The sequence below is a fragment of the Mustela lutreola genome, chromosome 2 (genome assembly GCF_030435805.1).
Source record: "Mustela lutreola isolate mMusLut2 chromosome 2, mMusLut2.pri, whole genome shotgun sequence".
Taxonomy (NCBI): Eukaryota; Metazoa; Chordata; class Mammalia; order Carnivora; family Mustelidae; genus Mustela; species Mustela lutreola.
The window spans coordinates 79,753,337-79,765,359 of NC_081291.1; the positions used below are offsets into that span (position 1 = coordinate 79,753,337).

The following is a 12,023-nucleotide window of genomic DNA, read 5'->3' on the forward strand; positions in this document are numbered from 1 at the left end:
GTTATTATGATGACTAAAACTGAGGTGTAAAATCCCTTAATATACAACAGAATTTAAATTCAGTCACAAAGAAGTTTAACAGGTTCGTTTATTCATTACACATCTCTTGGGAACAGGAGGAAATAGGAATGGAAGAAAAACAAGTCACAGAAGGAACTCTTACTCTCTTATGAAATGATTAGTGCAGATTAACTTCTCAAGTCTTCTAACTATAGAATTCTAAAATAAGTTTGTAAATTTAAATGTATATGTACATTAGTTGTTCTCAAAAACAAAAATATTTGATTCAGATAATCACTTGTTATATAATTCCCTAAGGAAGCATCAAACCTTAACTGATTCCTTAAAATGGGTTCCCGGTTCTCTCCTCATGCTTAGGTCTGTGACAGCGGACCTATGTTTCAAGGGCTAGAGAAGTATAGAAGGAAATAAGGGTTAACCAAAAAGACCTCACAACTGTCAGTTAACAATACTAAAGTATTCTGCAATATCATCAATAATGTAGACAATAAAATGTGTGGGGAGATACAACAGAAAGCACCTGGGGTGACTGAGTGGCTCAGTCAGGTGAGTGTCCGACTCTTGGTTTTGGCTCAGGTCATGATCTCAGGGTTGTGAGATCAAGCCCACATCGGGCTCTGAGCTCAGCATGGAGTCAGCTTGACATTCTTTCCCTCTCTCTCTGCCCGTTACCCTGGTACTGCTCTCTCTCAAAAAAAAAATAAAGTCTTTGAAAAAAAGAAAGCACTTGCATTCCAAGAATTTTGCAAATTTTTACCTTAATATTCAACTACATGTCAGTGAACATGATATTTAAGAATTATTTTAGGGGCATCTGGGTGGCTCAGTGGGTTAAAGTCTCTGCCTTTGGCTCAGGTCATGATCCCAGGGTCCTCAGATAGAGCCCCGCATCGGGCTCTCTGCTCAGCAGGGAGCCTGCTTCCTCCTCTCTCTCTGCCTGCCTCTCTGCCTACTTGTGATCTCTGTCTGTCAAATAAATAAATAAAATCTTAAAAAAAAAAAAAAAAGAATTATTTTAAAATTGATTAACTTCAAAAATCTAAATTTACCTTTGTATCCTTCATTTTATCCTTCATTTGATTTATTACAACTTTCCCAGGAGTTAAAAATTATATTAATCCCCAAATCACAAGGCTGGCAAATCATCTAATTCAGTACCTTTTCATTAGAAGAGACAAATATAAGCCCCTCTATAATATATTCTACAGTTCAACCTCTTCATGAAAAGGAATTTGCTGTCATATGAAAAATCCTGCATTTTTGTTTGCTTGACCTCATATTTTTAATCAGATATAATGTTGACCCATGTAACTTGATAATACCTTTCATAAATAAATAAATTGCTTAATATTTAACAAACTGAAGTCTCAGATTGAGCTAACAATATCAAAGATCTGATGGGGTGAAGTACAAAATCTATTACATGTAATGAGTTAAATAACAGTCTTACCTGCTACATGTATTAAAAACATAGAGAAGCACCAACAATGTGGTGACTACTTACTGAGCAGTTAGGCATTCTTTCAATGCAGAATTTTCTTTCCGGCATTTTACTACCATAAGGATTCCAGAGTCTTTGCAACATTTGGTAAAATCTGAAAAAGTTTGGAAAGAAAAAAAAATGACTTGCAGTTACATCAAAATTTTTAAAGATTCCTTAGAGAAAGAGAAAGAGAGAAAGAGCGTGGGCGGGGGGAGAGTCCCAAGTAGATTCCGTACTGAGTACAGAGCCCAACACAGGGCTCAATCCCATGACCCTGAACTGAGATCATGACCTGAACTGAAACCAAGAATCAGATGGACACTCAACCGGCTTAGTAGACACTCCTACTAATTTTTAACAGCTCTAAAATACTCACCACTTAACATCTATTACTTAGATTATGCTTGGCACATAGTACACACTCCAGAGAAGACATGCACACAAATAAAAGGCAGAACAGGATAAGCGCCATTAACTTTGCAGAAATAAGGGATGACTCTGAAAGGGCGGGGGTTGGGGGGGGTGGGGGAGAGGACCTCTGAGGAGGCCTCCTAGACACAGAAGGGATGTGGAGAATAAGGACGATTCCTAACACAGAAGAGGGGTCTCTTTTACAAGAAATAAGTGCAAGGGTGAAAGGGGAGTTGTTTGCAGATATGGGCCTCTGGCCTCTAGTCTCTGCAGGTCACCTGCAGGTCAGGCATCAAGGCACCCACTTTAAGCCAACCCTGCCAAAGGGCCTTCCTCTCTGATAATAGGGTTCCCACTCCATTCCCAGGTCAACTCTTAGATGTCCCTGGAAACAGCTTTCTGTCAAATTTCCATTCTAGTAGTTTGTCTTTTAAATTGTACTAATCCCTTGGTATCCTGCCTTCTCAACACTCCCAACTCAGAGAAGCCTGGCGCCCTAATCCAGTCTGCTTTGGAAAGTCAGACTTGGTCCTCTGTTATTCTTCCCACAGGACAGTGTGCTTTGCTGCAGCTCCCGACTATTCTGGCCCTTCCTCTTGTCCACTGGCTACTCTAGTTTCAGCTCTGCCATCTCCAGTCTGCTCTAAGTAACGAACCATTTCCATGTCAGACTTCAATTCAGTATCACCCTCGCATAGAAGCTATAGGTAAAACACAGTGTCTTCTGAGTATCTTTTATAATTCCTTTAATGCAAAATTATCAAGATTTCCCTCTTTTCTTGAACTATTACCCTTCTAGTTACTAGAGGATATAATTTATAATTATCTTAAAGCAAGCAGGTAATTCAGGGGTCTCCCTGATGACACAGAATATGTTAACCAAAAGTTTTAAACCTAAGCAAACTGGAAATGACTGGAATCTATTAAATGCATTAAAAAAAAACCTCAGGAGAGGGGCTGTGCTGAGACAAGAGCCCCACAGCACAGACATCTGTGTCTCCCTGAAATGTCACAGCATACTCTGACGGAGAAGCAGCAAAACAGGAACAAGGCCGAGAGATGCAGGCAATGACTTTAATTCAAACAGTTTAATGTGTGTGATCACATGAAAGCGGGGGACATGCAGTAACACTCCACGTCAAAGACACGTAGGATTCTCTTCCTTCAGCTGCTTGTTCTCCAGTCCTGGCAGTCCCACCACTGCTCTCCGACCCCTGAACTCACTCAGCTATCCTTTTCTACTTCAACTACAAATATTCTGTTCCATTCTGTGCACGAGTTGAGCTCCTGAGCCAAATCAGACCAAGGAATTTCCTTTGTGCCCTCTAAGGACTCCCTCCAACTCAAAAAGGCATAACAGACTTATATAATCAGCTCATTATCGGGGAGATCCTGAGGGGTGGCTACATGGCTATAGAAGTCCATTAACTTTCACTCTGGAATGTCACTAGTATTCCTACATGTGAATTTCTCTAGTTAAAGGATATTAAAATCTGCTTTTCGACAAGCAATGGTTATGATGCTAAGTAAGATTCTAAGACCAAGGGACCTGGTTTGTGGGATGCCTGGATGGCTCAGTCGGTTGAGCGTCTGCCTTCAGATAAGGTCATGGTCTTGAGGTCCCAGGATGGAGCCCCATATTGGGCTTCCTGCTCAGTGAGGGAGTCTACATCTTCTGTTCCTCTGCCCCTCCCCCCACTTGTGTTCATGCTCTCTCTCTCTCTCAAATAAATAAATAAACAAAATCTTAAAAAGACCTAGGAAATCCTCAAAGGGAGTATGTATATATAAAGTTAACCTGGAAGTGACTGAATCTGGCTAAGGGCTTCTGTAAGGGAACTGCTGTATTCCACAGTGGTGATGAGCCATGGGCTGATTGCTCTGCATCACATCTTACTAGACCTATAGCAGACCAGTCCATGCTCAAATAGTGCCTAGAAGAAAGATCATTAGCATCACAAATTTGCCTAATGAAAATATGCTAGGTGATCAAAACCCTCCTTTCCTGAAAAACACCAACACGATGGCTATTATCAAGTCCACTTTCCAAATTTAATAAACCCAATACTTTTACATTTGACAGATTCACAACAGAATGGTTACACATTATCTTACTTCCAGATACATTTTCCCTATTATGAATAAAAATATTCTCAGTAGGGAACTGATGCAAGATAGCATCCCTGTATTCTGACCACAATAAAGGCACAGTCTGTATATTTTCATACTTGTCCAAATCTCTTGGAATAACCACGACTGGCCTAAAGCCTCAAGCTGTTCGTAAGGTTTTTGTCACTTGTTTAGCTACAAGATTTTAATGAGGATCTTGCTTTCATACCACATTAACAAACATTCATATAATAATGATGTCGCTAATACAGCCAACTAATTTCTAAAATGGTATTCTACGATATTCATAGAAATTCTTTGTCTTTCAATGTTATTTTAAAGCTTATATGCCTACATATAATTTAAATGCATTACCATTGAAGATTATGAAAAAAAAATTTCATGCACTTAAGTAGATCTTAAAGGAAATACAAATGAATATCAATAAACAGTAAGAACAGAGAGCTTAAAAAGTTATTTCAAATTTAAAAAACATATTTAGAGGTAACATTCAAAACTTTTTTCTTTAAAATGTCAAGAACATGGTACCTGCTCTTTTCAAACTATTCCATAAAATAGAAGAGGAAAAGAAAACTTCTAAAGTCATTGTACAAGACCAGTATCACCCTGGTATAAAGCCAGTAAAGACACTACAAAAAAGACTATAGGCCAATGTCTCCGATGAACACGGATGCCTAAATCCTCAACAAAATCTAAGAAAACTGATTTCAACAATACATTAAAAAATTACAATAGTGGGATTTATTCCAGGGATACAAGAGTGGTTCATTAGTCACAAATCAATCAATGTAATACATTACATTAACAAGACAAGGGGATTAAAAACCATTTGATCACCTCAACAGTCGCAGAAAAAGCATCTGACAAAATGCAAGAGCAAAGTAGGTTCCAAGGGAACATTCTTCAACATAATAAAGGTCATATATGAAAAACCCAAAGTTAATATCATACTCAATGGTAAAAAACTGAGAGCTTTTCCTAAAAATCAGGGACAAGACTAGGATGTCCACTCTCACTGCTTTTATTTAACACAGTACTGGAAGTCCTAGCTGTAGCTATTAGACAAGAAAAAGAAGTAAGAGGCATCTATACTGGTAAGGAAGAAATAAAACTGTTATTATTTGCAGATGGCATGGTATCATATGCAGAAGACCCTAAATACTCTACCTAAGAACTATTAGAAGTTATAAATGAATTCAGTAAACTTGCAAGATACAAAACAAATACACAGAAATTGGCTGTGTTTCTATCCACTGATAATGATGTAACAGAAAGAGAAATTAAAACAATTCCACTTAAAATTGCATCAAAAGGAATAGCTTATGTGGAATAAACTTAACCAAGGAGGTAAAAGACCTATACCCTGAAAGTTATAAAACACTGATGAAAGAAAGTGAAGACAACACAAACAAATGGAAAGATATTCCAAGTTCATGGACTGGAAAAACAAATATTGTTAAAATGCCCACCCTACACAAAGAGACCTATAGATTCAACACAATTCCTACCAAAATACCAACAGCAGTTTTTACAGAACTAAAGCAAATACTCCTAAAATACATTTGGAACCACAAAAGAACCTGAACAGCCAAAGCAATCTTGAAAAAGAAGAACAAAGCTAGATCACAATCCCAGATTTCAAGATATAGGATAAAGCTGTAATAATCAAAACAGTATGGTACTGGCACAAAAACAGACAAAAAGATCAATTAAACAGAACAGAAAAACAAGAAATAAACCCACACTTATATGGGCAGTTAAACTTTAACAAAAGCGTTAAGAATATGCAATAGGGAAGACAGTCTCTTCAACAAATGGTGCTGGGAAAACTAGACAGCTACATGCAAAAGAATGGAACTGGACACTGTCTTATACAATACAACAAAAATTCACTCAAAATTGATTAAAGACCTAAATGTGAGACCTGAACCATAAAACTACATAAAACTCCTGGAAGAAAACATTAAGCAGTAATCTCTTTGATGTCAGCCCTGGAAACACTTTTTTTTTTTTTTTTTTTTTTTTTTTAAAGATAAGTCTCCTGAGGCAAGGGAAACAAAAGCAAAAATAAGTTACTGGGACTATATCAAAATAAAAACCTTTTGCACAGCAAAGGAAACCATCAACAGAATGAAAAGGCAACCTACTGAATGGGAGAAGATATTTGCAAAAATTTGATATAAAAAGAAATTAAAAAGCTTGAGAGGGATACTCAGATTTGTTATCTACATTTGTTAGAACATATTTTAAACGGGAATTAAGATGCGATTCTGACAAAGCATTTAGTAGGTAACACTTGGGATACAGATGACTTCTACTTATGTAAAACCAAAGGGCAATGGCACATTAATATTGGGTAGGTTCTAAAACAGTTCTTGGAGATTTTCTGGGGAAGACTGCAAAGTAGGAGGACTCTAAGCTCACCTTGTCCCACAATAAAACTAGGTAACATTCACATCGATATAAATAACCCAGAAAATGATCCCAAGACTGGTAACAAACCCAGCTTTGAAAAGTAGAGAAGAGGCCACCTCAAAGAGGGTAAGATAGGTGAAACATAGTGGGGAGGGCTGTCAGGTGTGCAGACAAGAAAGAGAAAATGACTCTCACACTGGAGAGCCCACATGGGAAAGACAAATTCCCATAACATTTGACATTGAACACAAAAGGGGTCAAATTTCATGAGTTCTTACAATCAGCAGAGCTTTACACTGGCAACACTAAGCATCAGTTGGCTCAAGTTCTGGGAGAGCTGGGAGGGTAAGAGAAAACTGAGTCCCTATCCTTAGAGACAGCACAACCAACAGCCTTGGAAGATACAGCATGGAGGCAGTGTATGAAAAATGTCTGGGGCATAAAGAAAGAAGTTAATTTAGTCATCTCAGGGCTTGTCCTGGAGGGACAAGGATCACTGGGGGACTCCTCCAGGGACAAAGGAGCTGGCAAGCACCATTTTGCTCCCCTGTGCCCTAGCATACACACACGGCTACCTGTGGGAACCAGCCTGGCACCAACACTTGCCACCTAACTTGCTAAGAGTTTGCCATCCCCGCACATGCAAATGCTGCTAACACTGCACCACCCAGGACAGTGAGCTTCTACAGCGCTGCCTGCTCCAATACACTCTTTGCTAGAGCCCTTCCAAAGCATAACCACAAGCCTGGTAGTGTACAAGCAGCCGTGACAGGGACAGCACCACTCTAAAGTGACTCCTGTCCTGGAGAGAAGGGAAGATTACCACACACACTAGTCCCAAATGCAACTCCGGCAGTGGCATGGGGGCAGACAGAAGTCTGACTGCAGGCTGTACCCACCAACAAAGGCTTCTCAGGGGACAACACAGGGAAAAGTGTTCTGCAGTTTGGTGCTACTCCACCTCTAGACTGAAGCAACTCAAGCCTAAAGTGGCCCCTGACTGGTCCACCAACACCACAGGAAGCAAACACTGCCCACAACAGGCAGAGAGCCACTGGAAAGAGCTGGATGGTAGGAAGAAAAGCCAAACCACGATACCAGGATGAATGCAACACACACAGAAGACAGCCCTGAAGTGTCAAGTTCTGGTCAACACAGGACACTGATTGCAGGGTACTCCAGGACCTCTTCTTCATTAGGTCACTACTTTTAAGAGCTGGAAACGTAGCTAACTTTCCAGACACACAAAAATGGATATGGAGGGGCATCTGGGTGGCTCAGCCATTAGGCATCTGCCTTTGGCTCAGGTCATGATCCCAGGGTCCTGGCATCGAGCCCCACAACAGACTCCCTACTCAAAGGGAAGCTGCTTCTCACTCTCCCACTCCCCCTGCTTGTGTTCACTCTCTCGTTGTCTCTATCAAATAAATAAAATCTTAAAAAAAAAAAACCACAAAAACAGATACGGAGTTAGACAAACTGAGGACAGAGGAAAATGTCTTGTATGAGAGAACAGAACAAAATCATAGCAAGATACCTAAGCAAAATGGAGAAAAGTAGTAGGCCTGATAGAGAACTTGAAGCAATAAATCTGGGGTGCCTGGGTGGCTCAGTAGTTAAGCGTCCGCCTTCAGCTTGGGTCATGATCCCAGGGTCCTGGGATCAAGCCCTGCAACAGGTTCCCTGCTCCACAAGAAGTCTGCTTCTCCCTCTCCCACTCCCCCCCAACTTGTGTTCCCTCTCTCACGGTATCTCTGTCAAATAAATAAATAAATAAATATCTTTTGAAAAGATTGAAAAAAATAATAAAGCAACAAATCATAGGGCACCTGGGTGGCTCAGTTAGTTAAATGTTTGCCTTTGGCTCAGGTCATGATCCCAGGGTCCTGGGATCAAGTCTCACATGGGCTCTCTGCTCAGCAGGACACCCACTTCTCCCTCTCCCTCTGCCTGTCACTCCCCCTGCTGCACTCTTTTTCTCTCTCTTTACTTGTCAAATAAATAAAAGCTTAAAAAAATAAAGTAATAAATCATAAAGATAAACTCATTGGACAGTGAGACCCTTAACAAAGAGACAGAAAACATAAAAAAGAAAACTTATAGATGAAGAATTCAATAAATTAAATTAAAAATACACCAAATGGAATAAATAGTGGAGTAGAAGCAAAAGAACAAATCAGTGACCCAGAAGACAGAGCAATGCAATGTAATCAAGCTGAGTAGGCGAGAGACAAAAAAACAAAAAACCCAGAATAAAAATAGACTTAGGGAACTCAAACATAATAATATCCACCTTATAGAGCTACCAGAAGGGTAAGAGAAAGAGAAGGAGGCAAATAAATACTTGAAGAAATAATAGCTGAAAACATCTCAAATCTGGGGAATCAAGATCAAGGAGGCACAGAATGCTCCAAACAAAATCAACCCAAGGAAGTCCACACCGAGACACAGAATAATTAAAATGGCAAGAAGTAGTGATAAAAAGAATTTTAAAAGCACCAAGAGAAAACAAAATAGTTATACACAAGGGCAACCTCATAAGGCTACAAGCTGATTTTTCAGCAGGAACTTTACAGGCCAGAAAAAAGTGACATGATATATTCAAACTGCTGAAAAGAAAAAAAAATCTGCAGCCAAAATTATCTATCCAGCAAGGATATCATTCAGAATAGAAGGAGAGAGAAAGAGTTTCCCAGACAAAAGTTAAAGAAATTCATCACCATTAACCCATGAGAAATGTTAAAAGGGACTCTTTACATGGAAAGGAAAGACCATAAGCAGGAATAAGAAAAGCAGACAGCACAAAAGCAGTAAAAGTATGTTTATATGTCAAAATCACTCAAGGGACAAAATAAAAGGGTGTAAAGTGTAAAAACATACACCTAAACATGGAGGGGAAAGGCATAAAGAATGGATTCAAACTTAAGCAACCATCAACTTAATATAGACTATATATGCAGAAGTGGTTATAAACAAATGAAAAATCTAAAAACCAGTAGTAGATAAGCAAAAAAATAAAGATAAAGGAGGCCAAGTATGTCACTAAAGAAAGCCAAATAATCATGAGAGAAAAGAGCAAGGGAAAAAAGGAACAGAGAACTACAAAAGCAACCATAAAACAAAAATGGCAGTAAGTAATCTACCTATCAATAATTATTTTGAATGTAATGGGCTGAAGGCTCCATACAAAAACAGAGGGTGATGGAATGGATTAAAAAAACCAAAAAAAAAAAAAAAAAAAAAAAAAAAAAAAAAACAACCAAAAAACCCCAGGACCCATCAATATGCTGCCTGCAAAAGACTCATTTCAGACTTAAAGAAACCTGCAGCTGAACACAAAGGGACAGAGAAACATTTATCATGCAAATAGATGGGAAAAGAAGCCAGGGTAGCAATACTTCTATCAGACAAAACAGACACTGAAGAGGAGACAAGAGACACGAGACAAAAAAAGGACTCTATATAATCATAAAGGGGACAATTCAACAAGATATGACAACTGTAAAGTAAGTATTCATGCACCCAACATCACAGCACAGAAATACATTAAAAAAGGCTAATAACAAACATAAGGCAAGTAATCAACAGTAAATTTATTAGCAAATGATTTTCACACCCAGCTTGTACCAATGGGCAGATCAACCAAACAGAAAATCATCAAGGAAACAGTGACTTTGGATGATACATTGGACCAAATGGATCTAACAGATATACTCAGGACATTCCAACCTAAAACATCAGAATACATATTGTTTTCAAGTACACATGGAACATGCTCCAGGAGAGATCAAATATTAGGCCACAAAACAAGTCTCAACAAATTCAAAAAGACTGAAATCATATCATGCATCTTTTCTGACCACAATGTTATAAAACTAGAAACAAACTTCCAAAAAAAAGTCTGGAAAGAGCACAAATACATGCAGCTTAAATAACATGTTACTAAACAATGAACAGGTCAACCAAGAACTCAAAGAAGAAATGAAAAAAATTCATGGAGACAAATGAAAATGACAACACAATTGTTCAAAATCTTTAGGATGCAGCAAAAGCAGTCCTAAGCGGGAAGTTTATATCAATACAGGCCTACTCAAGAAGCAAGAAAAATCTCAAATAAACAACTTAACCCTAAAACTCAAGGAACCAAACCAGTAGAAGGAAAGATATGATAAAGATTAAAGCACAAACAAATGAAATAGAAACTTAAAAAACAATAGAACAGATCAATGAACCCAGTCACTGGTTCTTTGAAAAGACTGACAAAATTGATAAACTTTTACCCAGATTCATTAAAAAGAGAGAGAGAGAGAGAGAGAAAAGACTCAAACAAAATCAGAAATGGAAAGAAGAAAAATAACAAACAGGAATACAAATACTTATGAGAATATTATGAAAAATTATATGCCAACAAACTGGACAACCTAGAAGAAATAGAGAAATTCCTAGAAACATGTAAACTACCAAACCTGAACCAGGGAGAAATAGAAAATGTCAACAGACTGACTACCAGCAGTGAAACTGAAACAGTAATCAAAATCCCAATAAACAAAAATCCATGACTGTCTAGCTTGACAGGCGAATTCTACCAAACATTTAAAGAGTTAATACCTATTCCTCTCAAACTATTCAAAAACATACAAGAGGAGGGAAACCTTCCAAATTAATTCTATGAGGCCAGAATTACACTGATACCAAAACCAGATAAAGACATTACAAAAAGAAGGGAACTACAGGGCAATACTGCTTATGAACATAGATAGAAAAATGCTTAACAAAATACTAGCAAACCAAATCCAACAATACATTTTAAAAATCATTCACCACGATCAAGTGGGATTTATTCACAGGATGCACGGGTGGTTCTATATTCTCAAGTCAATGAATGTGATACATCATATCAACAGGAGAAAGGATTAAAACTGTATGATTGCCTCAACAGATGCAAAAAGCACTTGATGAAGTACAATATCCATTCGTAATAAAAACCCTCAACAAAGTAGAGTTAGAGAGAACATACCTTAATATTATAAAGGCCATCTATGAAAAACCTACCACTACTATCTTATTCAATAGTGAAAAATTGAGAGCTTTTTTCCTCACCACTTTTACTCAACATAGTATTGAAGTCCTACCCGCAGCAATCAGACAAGAAAAAGGAATGGAAGAATTGGTAAGGAAGAAGTAAAACTTTTACTTTTTGCAGATGACAGGATACTGTATGTAAAAAATCCTAAATACTCCACCAAAAACCTACTGGAACTGGTATCTGAATTCACACAGGTCACAGGACACAAAATCAATATACAGAAATCTGTTGCATTTCTATACACTAATAATGAAGCCGTAGAAAGAAAAATCAGGAAAACAATCTCATTCACAACTGTACCAAAAATAAGAAAATTTCCTTCCTTACGCAAGGCAGTGAAAGACTTGTACTCTGAAAACTATAAAATACTGAGATGAAAGAAACTGAAGACAGAAACAAATGGAAAGACCTTCCATACTACAGACTGGATGAACTGAATGAACAAATATTGTTAAAATGTTCATACCACTTAATGTC

The 12,023-nt window shown here is 38.1% G+C and overlaps 1 protein-coding gene across 2 annotated transcripts in view; it reads right to left on the reverse strand.

Moving 5' to 3' along the window:
• Nucleotides 1–12,023, reverse strand: part of CMC1 (C-X9-C motif containing 1) — a 98,654-nt gene that overhangs the window by 10,934 nt on the left and 75,697 nt on the right. For both annotated transcript variants that reach the window (XR_009350861.1, XM_059162425.1), the window contains exon 3: nucleotides 1,526–1,616. Coding sequence is in view for 1 of the 2 variants with exons in the window: in XM_059162425.1 (XP_059018408.1) it covers nucleotides 1,526–1,616 (91 nt within the window). In the remaining variant the exon portion in view is untranslated. The remainder of the gene's footprint in view (nucleotides 1–1,525; nucleotides 1,617–12,023) is intronic.